Source organism: Octodon degus, unplaced genomic scaffold (genome assembly GCF_000260255.1).
Source record: "Octodon degus isolate 3935 unplaced genomic scaffold, OctDeg1.0 scaffold00044, whole genome shotgun sequence".
NCBI lineage: Eukaryota > Metazoa > Chordata > Mammalia > Rodentia > Octodontidae > Octodon > Octodon degus.
In genome coordinates this window covers 12,726,196-12,738,961 of record NW_004524620.1, presented here as the reverse complement: position 1 = coordinate 12,738,961, position 12,766 = coordinate 12,726,196, and the positions used below count along the sequence as shown (strand labels likewise).

General features: G+C 50.1%; 1 protein-coding gene across 1 annotated transcript in view; it reads right to left on the bottom strand.

Moving 5' to 3' along the window:
* Positions 1–12,766, bottom strand: part of Adamtsl1 (ADAMTS like 1) — a 996,797-nt gene that overhangs the window by 158,104 nt on the left and 825,927 nt on the right. The window contains exon 16 of the mRNA XM_023715857.1: positions 10,342–10,471. Within this exon, the coding sequence (XP_023571625.1) occupies positions 10,342–10,471 (130 nt within the window). The remainder of the gene's footprint in view (positions 1–10,341; positions 10,472–12,766) is intronic.

The window sequence follows — 12,766 nt, the reverse complement described above, 5'->3', positions numbered from 1 at the left end:
GGGCGCGACCCCACCGACCCCACGACCCCACCGGGTGCTGCAGCGCTCCACCCGGGCGCGACCCCACTGACCCCACTGCGCTGCTGCGCTCCACCCCGGCCGCCAGCCGCAGCTTCCTGTTTCCACGCGCACGCAGCAGGGACAAGGGCCGGGCGAGCCCCAGCTTCTCCGTCCCCGTCCTCCAACTGCAAGCGCGGCCCGCAGCTCCAGGAAGCCGGCCGGTGGACTTGATGCCGGGCGTGTCCTGGAGGGAGCCCGGCTCCGCGGCAGCCTCTCCACGCACGCACCCACGCACGCACGCACAGGACTCCGGCAACACCTTGCTCACGCAAGCAGCTCTGACGAGCGGCCTCCGCGCAGCTGTGCTAGCCCTCGCGCCTGGAACACCTCGCTCGTCGGCGTGCTCCCGCGCTGTTCTGGTGTCTTGGCGCCGCTCGGGTACGCGCTGGGCGTCGCGTTCTCTGGTCTGCGCTTGGCTGCTCCGGGGGCAGGAGCGGAGGCGCGAGAGGAGGCGCGAGAGGCGTCTTGGGGGGCGGGTCTGTACCCGGAGAAATGCTAAGTTTTTAATTCCTTGGACTTTCACCAGAAAGTGCATTTGTTACATAAATTTCATTTTCTGTCATAAGAATTTTAATTCAAGTTCTCCAGTAGCATACTGGGAATCTGGGAATAGCGATTCCTCCTACACACACTTTTAAGTACTGAGAACTGAACCCAGGGCCTTTGCACTGATGAGCTGAGCTGTGTCCCCAGCTCTGTCCCTGCCTCCGTGTGTGTGTGTGTGGGGGGGAATCATACCCAAGCTCTTCACACCCAGACAGATCTCCAGCCATTTTTATTTATTTTAAAAATTTTAGACAGGGAATTGCTAAGTCAAGAAAACAGGGAAATATAGTCTTGTAAATGGGGAGCGGAGGAGGGGCTGAGGGGAGCATCAGGGAGCAGTGTCGCGCAAGGCACAGATTCTCTCTGAGGGCCAGGACTATTAGGTATATCTAAAATGTACCAACAAAATCTGATTAAAATAAAATTCCCACGTGGCCTTGAACTTGGAATCCTCCTTCCCCAGTTTCCCAGAGAGCTAGGATACTAAGCATGTCCCACCACACCTGGTCCCAGTCCATTTTTAGTTTTTATTTTTATTTTGTGGAACTGGGGATTGAACTCCGGCCCTTGCACTTGCCAGGCAAGTGCTTATTCTATTGAGCTATCTCCCCAGCTATTTTTTATTTTGAGATAGAGTCTTACTGAGTTGCTAAATTGTCCAGGCTGGGCTTGAGTTTCTGATCTTTTTTCAATTTTTTTATTTTTTCATGTATTTGGTTGTTATAGGGTTTCACCACACACCTCAGACTTGTGGCGATCCCCCAGCCAGCCTCCCCTGCACTAGGACTACAGGCTGCGCCACCACCCTGGCCGCCCAGACTCTGCCAGGCTCAGCGAGCCTGGGGTGGGGCCAGCACAGCATGTGTTCCTGGGGATGGAACCTTAGTTCCCATGCTTTTCCTAAGCTTGCCTAAGCAGGCACTTTAGTCCTCTGAGCTATCTTGCCAGTCCCCAGAGGGCTGGGATCACAGGTGTGTGCCACCACAACTGGTCCACCTGGGCTTTGACCCCAGGAGCAATCTAGACGGTGTTTTGCTAAGGACAGTGAACACATTTCTGGAAATTTTCTTTGCTATTTAGAGTTCAAAACCACTTGACTCTCAGTTCCCCAACTCACATTTCTCTGTAAGATAGCACTCTTTCTTGCAATGACATCTGCATAATAAACACACATTTGGAAGACTAAGCAGAGAGCAGGGCCCTGCCCTAGAACTCAACACTCTGAAAGGTGTCATGTGGCAGGGGATGAGGATGGCTTAAAAATAACCAAGGAGAGAGTAATAATTCAATACACTGAATTATTATTTATTTAATGTTATTTACATAACATTAAATTCCACAGAACTTGGAGTACTTCACTAAATTCTCTAATCTGAGAGCCCATGGCAGCAGGGTTTACAGCTGAGGAAGGTGGCAAGATACTGGGATTATACAGGCCAGTGTCCTTGCCCTTACTGCCTTCCCCTACTGCCTGAACGTGCAACATAAACATTGCTTTTCTGTCTTCTAGGTCTCTCTTGCATCTCCTGAACCTCGCGTGAGATAGCAAGGCATTTTGGAGACTATACAGAATTCATAGATAGCTGGCCAGGTTTTATCCAGGGAGGTCCTTAGGAACAGAGTTCCGTGAAGCCTACAGCATGTTACTTTAATCTGTTTTTACCAGCTGGAATAATTGTCATCGTGTTGCATGGTTATGGTCACAGGTGTGTCAGCTCCTGGTCAATGCAAACAATCAGAGAGGCTCTTTCCTGGAAGACTCAGGCACCTGGAGGTTCACCTGGGAGGCTGAAAGCACATGGAAGGACAGGTGCAGTAGTCGCCCTGTGTGGTTTGGGGACCTGGGGGATAGCTGTGTATCACTGAGTATCGACAACATGAAAAAAATACTAGGAAAAAATACTTTGACACATATAAGAACGAGGGAACTAGCTAAGTGGTCACCTTCCCTGACCTGGATTAGGTCACTCTGCACAGTGCTCCCATAGGACACTGGCTTAAATCTCTAGCATGACTGATACGAATGTCATGATGTTGCAGTCGATTTGTATGTCGACTTCCAAGTTAGCTGTCCATGCCTCACTCAGGCTCAATGACCTACATTTGCTTATCTGTTCAGAAACTAAAACACAGCACTAATTGAATAAATGTTGCTGAACTGAGCTGGATTTTTCTTAATCAGCAGGAAGGGCCAGAGACAGAGAGGCTGATAATCAGAGTCAGACATTCCTAGACCAGGCTGGGCACCTCTCTCCTTCTGTAACACAGAGGATAAACGACAGGACCTCCCAATTTCTTAAAGCACACAAACATATCCATATTCTCCAATCAGGGACAACTACTTCTGGAAATAGATGTTAAAACCCCTCACAGAACCCCAAATGAATACCTACTACTATTTATAGTATACTTAATATACATAAGACACTACACTGAGCACTTATGCATATTCTCACAACAACTCTCTCAGGGTTAAAGAGGAAGAAATGGAAGGTCTGAAAAGTTGAATAACATCTCCCCAGTCAGATAGCTGGTAAGCTGCGGGACCTGTGGAGGCCCTAAGCCCATGCTCTTAGGGCTGGAATGCAGGGATAGGGAGTGGCCCCCTACGTGGGCCTGCAAAATAGCATGCCAGTTGTGTCTTCGCTGTGTCCTTGGGCCGCGCACCACAGGTAGAGAGGCTCAGTGAGAACCTGAGCAGCACGAAGGCAAAGCGGTGAATGGAAGCTTCTGGAGGAGAAGGCCGAGGCACCGAGACATCCTGGCAGGACAGTGGCCTGAAAAGGAGGCAGGGACCCAGGTTGGCCCTGGGAGGAGAGAAGTGAGTAGGTGTGGCTGTGTGTGTATTTGCACGTGTGCACACACGTGTGCCCCATGAGCATGGGGGTGATGGTAATTCCTGTGTGAACAGGCCACCAGTTATGTACAGGCCGTGGTTGTTATGATGGCAGAACAAAGATCCAAAGCCCCGAGCCAGTCACCAGTGTCTTCCAGATGCACGCGCCTACGCAGTGGCTCTTCGGAGGACTTAGTTACTGTCTTCATATGCAGCATTTCTTTTAGGAGGTGAATTATCTAGTGATTGACGTTGGGCTGTATGGCACTGTCTCATGTGTACTTGATTCATCTTTTAGCACATTTCATTTGTTAGGTGTTCGGCTTTGGCTGATGAAGTGTGTGCTCTAGTGAATTTCTGACTCTGTCCTCTGACGTGCTATCTGTCCCCAAGACCCAGTTTCTACTCATGGTAACTCAAGAGTATGAGAAAAGGTTCTCTGCTAGCGAGGAAGCAGGAAGGCCTTGTTAACTTGTTTGTGGCCCTCACAGGTATCCGCCACTAGGGGACTAGGATGGGTTCTTTTCACAATGATGATTCCTGTACCTATAGCTGGTGCTTGGAATGGGTAGGCGACAATGGAGTGACAGATAGAAGCATAAATATGGAGAAAGGGGAAGACTGAACTCAAGCTCTTAGAACCACTTTGGAATCAAGCATGGCAAATCTGAACCTGGCTACCCATATATTTCGCTAAAGCCTTGCTCATTTGTAAAGTTAGGATAGGAGTAGTTTCATCTTCATAAAACAGTGGGGAACATTACTACGCTGAGCAATGTGTCTCATGTTTGAGCCAAATCTAACCTACTCAGGAAATGTAAGCTACAAGTGGGTTGTAGGGAAATGCAGACATGCAAGAACTGGAGAAGATTTTCTTAGAGACTCCATTCCAGTTCTGCTGGCAGATCTGTAAGCTGGAAGATTTTGAACTGTCAGGCTCCAGTGATTCATCACCATGCCTGTTGCAGAAAGCCACCTGGGGTGGCCTGTCCATCCTCAGGGTGCTCATGAGCAGTAAGACCAATGCCTAGGCCAAGTACATCAGCTACCGCTGCAGCAAAGAGTGCATGCGGCTGTGCAGCTCAATAGCCATCTTGAGAAAGGCAGCATATGACAAGTCCAAGGTTTTAAAAAAACGCATGGGGCTTGGATTGTAGCTCAAGGACACATAATGTCCTTGATGTCTATGAGGCCTAGGATGCAGTCCCAAGATTCAGTTCCCAACATCCTCCTTCCCCATCAAACCCAAACAAGAAAAGCGATGTCCATACCCAACATGTAAAGCGAGTATATCCCCAAACTCTGGTTTTCCCTGCTTTGGAGAATAAAGTAGGCTTTGTTCACTGTTGTCCCCTAGCACAATGCTGAGCCCAAAGGAGGTATTTAATAACTATTTGTTGAATGGAGATTAAGTGAAGAGAAATTCTGCTTAGCTTGAAGAGAATCATAAGATGGTAAGCAGAAGAACGCAGAAGAGTCCTCTCACACCCAACGCCACTAAGATATTGAAAAAACATGCACCATTCCTACTCTGAATCATTCTTTGCTTTTATCTGAGTGTTTCTTATGGAAATTTCAGTCTTCTTGTCTCCAAACTTCTCAAGCTCTTTAATTTGTAGGTAAAGCCATATCCTGTTTTCTGACAGATGATTTTTGTGTCTTAAACTTGACTCAAGGTATTTTCTAACAGAATATTTTTTTTTCTTGAAAAGTTTTGATTCTGTGGATAATAATCCTTGTCTTTGAAGAACCACTGAGTATTGAAGCAGGAGTAGGACAGAAGTATGAGTCCAACATTCTCCAAATGGTACTTTTCTTTGACAGTCACGGCTGAACTACATCCAGAGGCTCTGCTCTGGCCACAGACAGCTCAGATGCTCCGTGATTTCTCTGGCAGCCTTTGCTTTCACTGTAGTGGTTTTAGTTTTGCAACCATCTCACATGACATGACCCCACGTGACTCCATCCCTGGCTTCCCAAGGCCTTGCCCTCAGCGTCTGCTTCAGAGGTGACACTGAAGTGGTCCACAGACAGCCTCTCCTTTACCCGGCAGGAGGCCTGGCCTGCCCCACAGGCTGGCACTGCTCAACAGAAAGTCTGCGTGGATGTTCTGCTGTACAAAAGGGGCATTCTGAAGTGTGCTTTTAAGAGGAGATTCTGTGACCCTCAGACATTTTCCTGGACTCTCTTTTCCACAGGGATTCTAATGCACCTTCGTAGGGCTGGCTCTAAGAACTAACCTAGGTCTGAGCAAAGAGGATGAAGCTGTGGCCAGGGTGGAGAGCGGAACTGGAGCCTGGGACCTCTGCTCTTGGAACAATGGGCTCCCCCCTCTGTTTATCTGTTCTGTACCACTCAGCTGTTCTCTGTTGCACAGAAATAAAAGTAGTTTAAAAAGTATGTTAGAACAAAGCTGCAGAAATTGCCTGGAATTTCCTTCATTCTCTGCCATCTGGCTTCCATTGCGTACTTCATTCTCCTCCTTCACATACGTTTACCAAATCTTTTCAGCACACGCCGGCCAGGCTATCAAATGTTTATAATTAATAACAGTCCTGCACTTTTTAAAGATACAGCTTTCTGGTTTTCCTTGGGCTGTTCATGTCACTGCTGCTATTAACTAGGGAGATGATGAACTTATTATTTAAGATTGAGTTGGCCCAGCACTGAAAAAAACAGCTTGAATAAAAATAAAATCTAATTAAATTCTATTTCTTCTCAAACAGAAGTATTTCTTGTCAAAAAATAAAAGAAGACAGTGCTTTTTTCCTGAGTGAAGACCACGATCCAGTTGCAGAGATGAGGAAAATATAGTCCAGAAGGCTGTGTGGCCCCTGGAAGGCTTGACAGCTGACAGCGACAGAGCAGGCTTGGGTCACGGGTGTCTTCCAGGACTTCCACTTTGAGGTTCCTACTGATATTTGAGGTCTTCCATGCATACTATGCAGTGAAAAGTGAAGCTGCCGGGCAGTCTCTATGCAATAAGATCCCCTTTATAAATACAGAAGGAAATCCCTTCCACGCTTGCACGTGTTCATGTGTGCACACAAGCTAGCAGAGAAGGGTCTGCAGGCGCAGGCACTGAGGCGACCCACAGTTGTCTCCGGGGGATGAAGGGGCTGTGGTGCCGCATGCCGAGGGCGGAGTGTGCCCTTCTGCCTTCACAGTTTCTTCCGTGCTTGGGTTCAGAGAAAGGGCTCTTCCCATGTTACCTGCACAACGAGAGCACTTAGCAAGCTTTCTTGCTGGGAGCAGAAGGCTGGCTCCTTCCAAGCCCTGACAACTGCTTTCTGCACGCTTCTCCCCTGAGCCGGTCCCATACCACTGAAGGGCTGGTAGGGAGCTGGGTTTCTAGGCCCAACCAGCAGCCGGGAGGTGCAGGAAAACACCTTTCTTCCTCAGTGTTCCCTCTGTCATTCTCAGCTTTGGGAGAAATCGCTCATTGGTGACCCACAAGTGGAAATGGTCCTAATTTCTGGCGGCCAGTTTTAGGGAAGGTTAGAATGGCTGGCACCCGCCTTCCCTGTGCAGCTGTCCAGCCTTCCTTCCCTCCTGTCTCGCTCTTTCCTGGGGTGTTACCCATTCACCCTGCTTCCCTTCGTTCCTCTCCCTGTCCTTACTGCTTGCCCCTCTTTTTTTACTTTGGGGTTACACTGCTATATACAGCTGGTAATACAAAGCAGCCTTGTGATCCTACATTTTCGTTTAAATTTACATTTCAGCTTTGTATTTAAATCCTGCAGCATAAGGAAATGAATTCAATAATGGCATTTTCAGCATACTCTGGAAGATGAGACAGAGGAGATACAGGGATGAAGAGGAGAGGAGTGTTGAGGTCTCCCAGCTGTCACTAAGAGTATGGTCCAAATTGCTACTTAAAAATACGGCCTAGTCCTCCATATGCATTTAAATAATACTCCACAACCATCTACAATGTGTTAATTCCTAGATGTTAGGAATATTGAGAGAAGGATAGAGACATAAAGTTGAACATAAAGACAGGTAATTTTAGCCTCTGATGGATAACGCCTAAAAATGTCGTGTACACACATGCCCACACACATATACGGGCACATGTTGGAGAAAAGTAGAAGCTGGGCGTGGTGGCGCATGCCTCTGATCCCAGCACTCGGGACACTGAGGCAGGAGGGTTGTTGTGAGTTTGAGCTCAGCCTGGGCTATAAAGTAAGCTCAAGGCCAGCATGAACTGCACAGCAAGATTCCCCCCCCCCCCAAAAAAAAACCAAAAAACCAAAACCCTCCAGCTTGAACACCAGCTGTCACAACACAACTGCCCAACCCTGAGGAAAGCCCAACTGTTTCTATGGAAGCGCCGCTTTGCGCAGCCTAAGTCAGAGGCAGCCGGGGGTAACCTGAGCAAGGCTGCGCCCCAGGGTGGGGTGTGCCTGTGGGGCTCTGGCCACCTGCGTGAGAGAAGCGGACTCCTCACTCTGCTCAGCAGACTGAGGACGGCCTGTTGTCCTGGGAGGGTGACTGTCCTCACCAGGGCTGCCCCTCAGAGCCGAGTGCCAAGGACTGCGACGTTTCTACACGCCTCACAGTACGTTTTTCCTTTTGAAAAAACACATGGAAATCAGCACAGACTAGGGGCCCAGAGCCCGTGTGTAGGAGTGGGGTCCACCAGAAGATGCCAAGACACAAGGACACTGCACCACATGGGGCAAGAGATGTGACCCGAAGTCCTGCACGATGCCCAGCTGGAGCCCTGGAGAGCAGGAAGGCCGCACTGTGCCCTGACCACTCACACGTCCCCTTCTGCGTACCTCATACCAAGTATAGGAGAGACCAACCTCCCCGATGTCACCCTGGCCTAAACCATGGAAGCATTCCTACACACCTCTCGCTTTCAGGATGAGAACCTGCTTCAGCTCGTGGGTGGGAGATGAGGCAGTGAGCCCCAGCAGGCCACTGAACTTGGATCCTTCACTGTTTTAATTAGCATCATTCTGCAAGTGCTCAGCTGCATGTGCTGACCCAAGAAGCCTTCGCTGAGAAGATCTGCCTGTGAGCCCAACTGTTGGCTATGGGGAAACCGAAGAACCGAAGCTGTCTGGGGCAAATGCAGCACTGTGAACTCAGCATGGTCTCATCTGTGAGTCATCAAAAGTCACAGACTAAATGAAGATTGTCTAATTCAACCTGAGAAGTGATGGGAAAGGACACCTCGTGTCAGATTAATTTTGCTGCTCAAGGAAAGAGTAGATTTAATGGCCACAAAGCCCAGCAGTTTGCGCCAGGCCTTGGGCATGAAAGCCTCGCCTCAGTTTATCAGGACATTTTCATGTGCCTGCAATATGGAAATACATCAGAAAGACCCTTCTGCCTGCTTTCCTGGTGACAGGAATGAGCAGCGCATAACTGAACAGCTACGGGCAGAAGCAATCAGGAATAGCTGTCTGCCACTCCTACGTAAAGATGAATGAAAACTTGCAGGATATTTGAAAAGGACACTGTGTCCTCAGATGATCCTGTACGTAGCCAGGCTATTTTGCCGGTGTGCAAATAGAACTGTCAGCTTGCTGAAGGCCATGCTGCTGGCTGGTGGCAGAGACAGGATGAGAAGACGGACTCTTGACCTCGTAGACACAGGCCTTGCAGTGGCCCCTGCAGGATGCACTCTGCTCCCTCTCTGTGGGTGGGCAGAAATGAAAAGACTTCGTGTCCTTTGCCCATGCATTTAGGTCTCAGGCTCATCAAGTGGGAGAGCTATGAGTTCGGCACCAGGTGGGTCAGGGACAGAAAAGAAAGCTACTTGCGGTTCCACGTACTTGATTCGAACCCTGCTTGGTCTAGCTCCTGACTCTGCTTACCGGCTGCTGTTTTTATGGGGCGGGGTGTGTTACTACTCCAAGCAGTGGCTGACTGCTGCTTGCCTTGGAGAATGTGGCCGTGGTGGTCTCCATTCCTGGATTTGAAGGAGAAAAGTCCAGGTCCACCATTCAAATCAATATATGAGCAGCTTTTCTGATCGGCAGAAGTAGCGCCATGGGAGTGAGTCAGGGCTTGATTGAAGAAGGCCTGTCACCCAGCTGGCGGCCTGGCCAGCACCCAGCCATGCGTGCCCGAAAGCGCCACACTGCCACTCACAGGGACCACTTTCGAGAAAGAGGAGCACTATTCAGAAGCAGCATTCCTTTCATACCTAGGGCATGACCTTCTCCAGACACATTCTTCAACCCATCAGCAGATCTGAAAGCCTGACTTTGGTTCTTAAAACATCTCCCTTCCAAAGTGAAATCATACGGGATTTGCTCAAAAAGGAGAATCTGACAGGCAGAAATTTCTCAAGACACCATAAAGTTGTGAGGACTGCTGTGGTGATTAGGACCTGGGGCTGGGCCCCAGAGAGCCCCAGGCAGGGCTGAGCAGTGACGCGCTCCACTGACTTTATGCATGCGGAATGATGCCTGAAGCCTGCTATAATGAATCTGCACGCTGTGTGCCTCGGGATTTCACAGCGGGCCAATTATACCACCCAGATGCTTCGGTTCTTGATGCCCTGCAATTCACAAGCCAATTCCTTATTCTGGTGCAAGGGCTGGGGACACAGGTTGAAAGGTGGAGAGGCCACGACACCTGAACTCAGTTCCTTCTCCTTCCGTGAGCAGTGGTAGGGCAGCACGGCTACATACCAGTCACACCACACAGCTCCCTGCAGTGCACAAAGTCTTCTGGGCTCTGGGCACGGCCGTTGATTGGGATGGAATTCCAAAGCTCTGCTTTCAATTAAATTTAAGTGAATTTGACTAAAAGTTTGAGCTGATGCTAATTGGTTTTCAAAACATTGGGTAACAATAAGTGTTCTGGTCTTGCCTATAGAAAGAAGTACCCCACTCTGCCCGTGCTCCTGCAGGCAGGGCAGGCAAGGCTTCTCTTACCTTCCTGGGCAGGGATCCAAGTTGCATGGTTTCGGGTGCTTTGGGGGCCGGCGGCTTGTCGTGCACAGGTTCGGGTCAGCGCGCTCCCGCGTCTCTCTGTTCAAGCAGCTCACCACAGCCTCCTGGACACCTGCATACAAATCGCGCTGTCAGGCCAGAGTGCAGAGGGGGCCTGCATCGGGGCGATGAAGTGTAGACAAGGCAGCTGGTGGGAGGTCTCTGTGACTGCTGGACCCAAGCTTGCTGCATGTGAGAGGCGGCCATTTAGAGCTCAGGGCTGCCAATCTTGTCCAGCATTGCCCTCTTTAGGAGTGGGGGTTGTCATCGAGCAGTGGAGAACTTGCTTAGCATGGGAGAGGCTTCGGGCCAATCCCCAGCAAACTACAGACACGCACACACACATGCACACATATGTACAGGCACACACATGCACACACACACGCACAGGCATGCACGCACCCCCCCCAAACCATCACTTGAAAAAGCAGTGCTCGTGAGTGTGGGGCCTCTCTAGCTGTGCCCCCAGGGGAGAGAGACTCCCACAAAGGCAGGCTCCCGCTAATACTGTTAAGATGCTTTTTAAAAATGCCACCTAAGGAGCTCGGTGTGGTGGTGCATGCCTGTAATTTCAGCACTGGGGAGGCTAAGGCAGGAGGTTGGTAGCAAGCTTAAGGCAAGTGTGCGCTACACCCTGAGTTCCAGGCCAGCCTTGAAGTCACAGCAAGACGCCACCTGCTGCCTAAGCCCTCAAATGCCAACAAATCATTTAACCTCTGCTGCTGAAATTTCATAATTTAGGGTAGAAAAAAAAAAGTGACACACAACAGAAATAACTACAACACCACGAGAGCAAACCCGAGCCACGGTGCCCTTCCACTGTGCTTCATTGCACTTCATCAACAGGACCACCATTGCACTAGGAAGGCGGGCCAACGCGGCGCGTCCACACCCAGCGTCGTATGGGCTGCGTGCCCGAGCCGGCCCCCGCCCTCCAACAGGACCTCCCTCCTGGCTGTGGCTCACATCTGTGGTGACTTAGAGCAGCTTTGGAAGTTGGAATGAAGTACATAGTGACTGTGAGCACGAACAATCTTCCCACAGACAGACAGCTGCACACGTCAGCACTGCTTCTAGTGAAACAGGCCATCAACAGTCACTTCAGTGTGGGCTGTGGCAGCCGCACTGAGGCGACCTGCACAACCGCTCTGGGGCCTCCTGAGCAGGGACACACTGAAAGGGGCCAAGCTGCACCAGGCCTTTCCTTCTGCTGCCTGCAGTCACACTAACATTAGCTAACTTCCCCAGTGAGTCCGCTACTGCCCAGGCACGACGTCTCAGGCCTCGGCGCACACCACTTTCATCAGCAACTCATAGGGCAAGCGCTCTTTTTAGCCTTACTTTATAGAAGTGGAAACTGAGGCTTAAAAGGTAAAAAGCTATCCGAAGGTCATGCAGTTGCTAACTGTGAAGCGGAGAGGAGCGACGCTGTTAGCCTAACAGCACTGCCATGTAAGAGCACTAGGAGGCTGCCTCGCTTGCTGCCCTGGAGACCTTCAGAAATAACCTAGACATCTGTCTGGAAGTCAGAGTTCAGACTAAGGGAAGAGGCATGACAAGACATTCTTGCTAATTTTCTTTTAGCCATGCACGTGCACACAAAGATACCCAAGTCTAGAGACGTATGTCTGCAGAGGTCTCCACATGGTTCTTGAGAGGCTCTGACTGTGCACACGCTACACATAGACACAGATGTCCTCTTCGTCAAACGCCTCACATCAACAGCCGATCCGGCCCTGCCAGCCCTGTCGCCGCCCTCCAGCACACCCCACGGGACAGGACTCCTAAGTTGATGTTACAATGATGTAGGTTTCTCAGCAGGATCAAGATTTAAAAAGTGATTTTCCAAAGCTAGAAAATCCAAATCAGTATACTTTTTTCCTTTTATATGTGAGAAATCAATTTTTGTTCCTAATAAATCTTGGCATTTACCTTGCGGACATGCTGCTATCCTTTAAATATTCTTTTCCCTGCTTTTGTTATTTATTGCTTCAAAATTGAATTTATATTTGTGATGGCCATTTAAGGATAAGTGGCAGGTAGGGTGTGGTTTCAGTCTGATTGGTTTTGGGGTGCTCCCTGGGGATTAATAGAGCGCAGGGCTAGGCGAGCATGAACAGCCTTGGAGGACAGCTCCGTGGCCCTGCACCCTGGCTCGGCTCTGAGCAGCCTTGGAGGACAGCTCCGTGGCCCTGCACCCTGGCTCGGCTCTGAGCAGCCTTGGAGGACAGCTCCGTGGCTGCTCCGTGGCCCTGCAACCTGGCTCAGCTCTAAGCAGCCTTGGAGGACAGCTCCGTGGCCGCTCTGTGGCCCTGCACCCTCCCTGGCTCGGCTTTAAGCAGCCTTGGAGGACAGCTCTGTGGCCCTG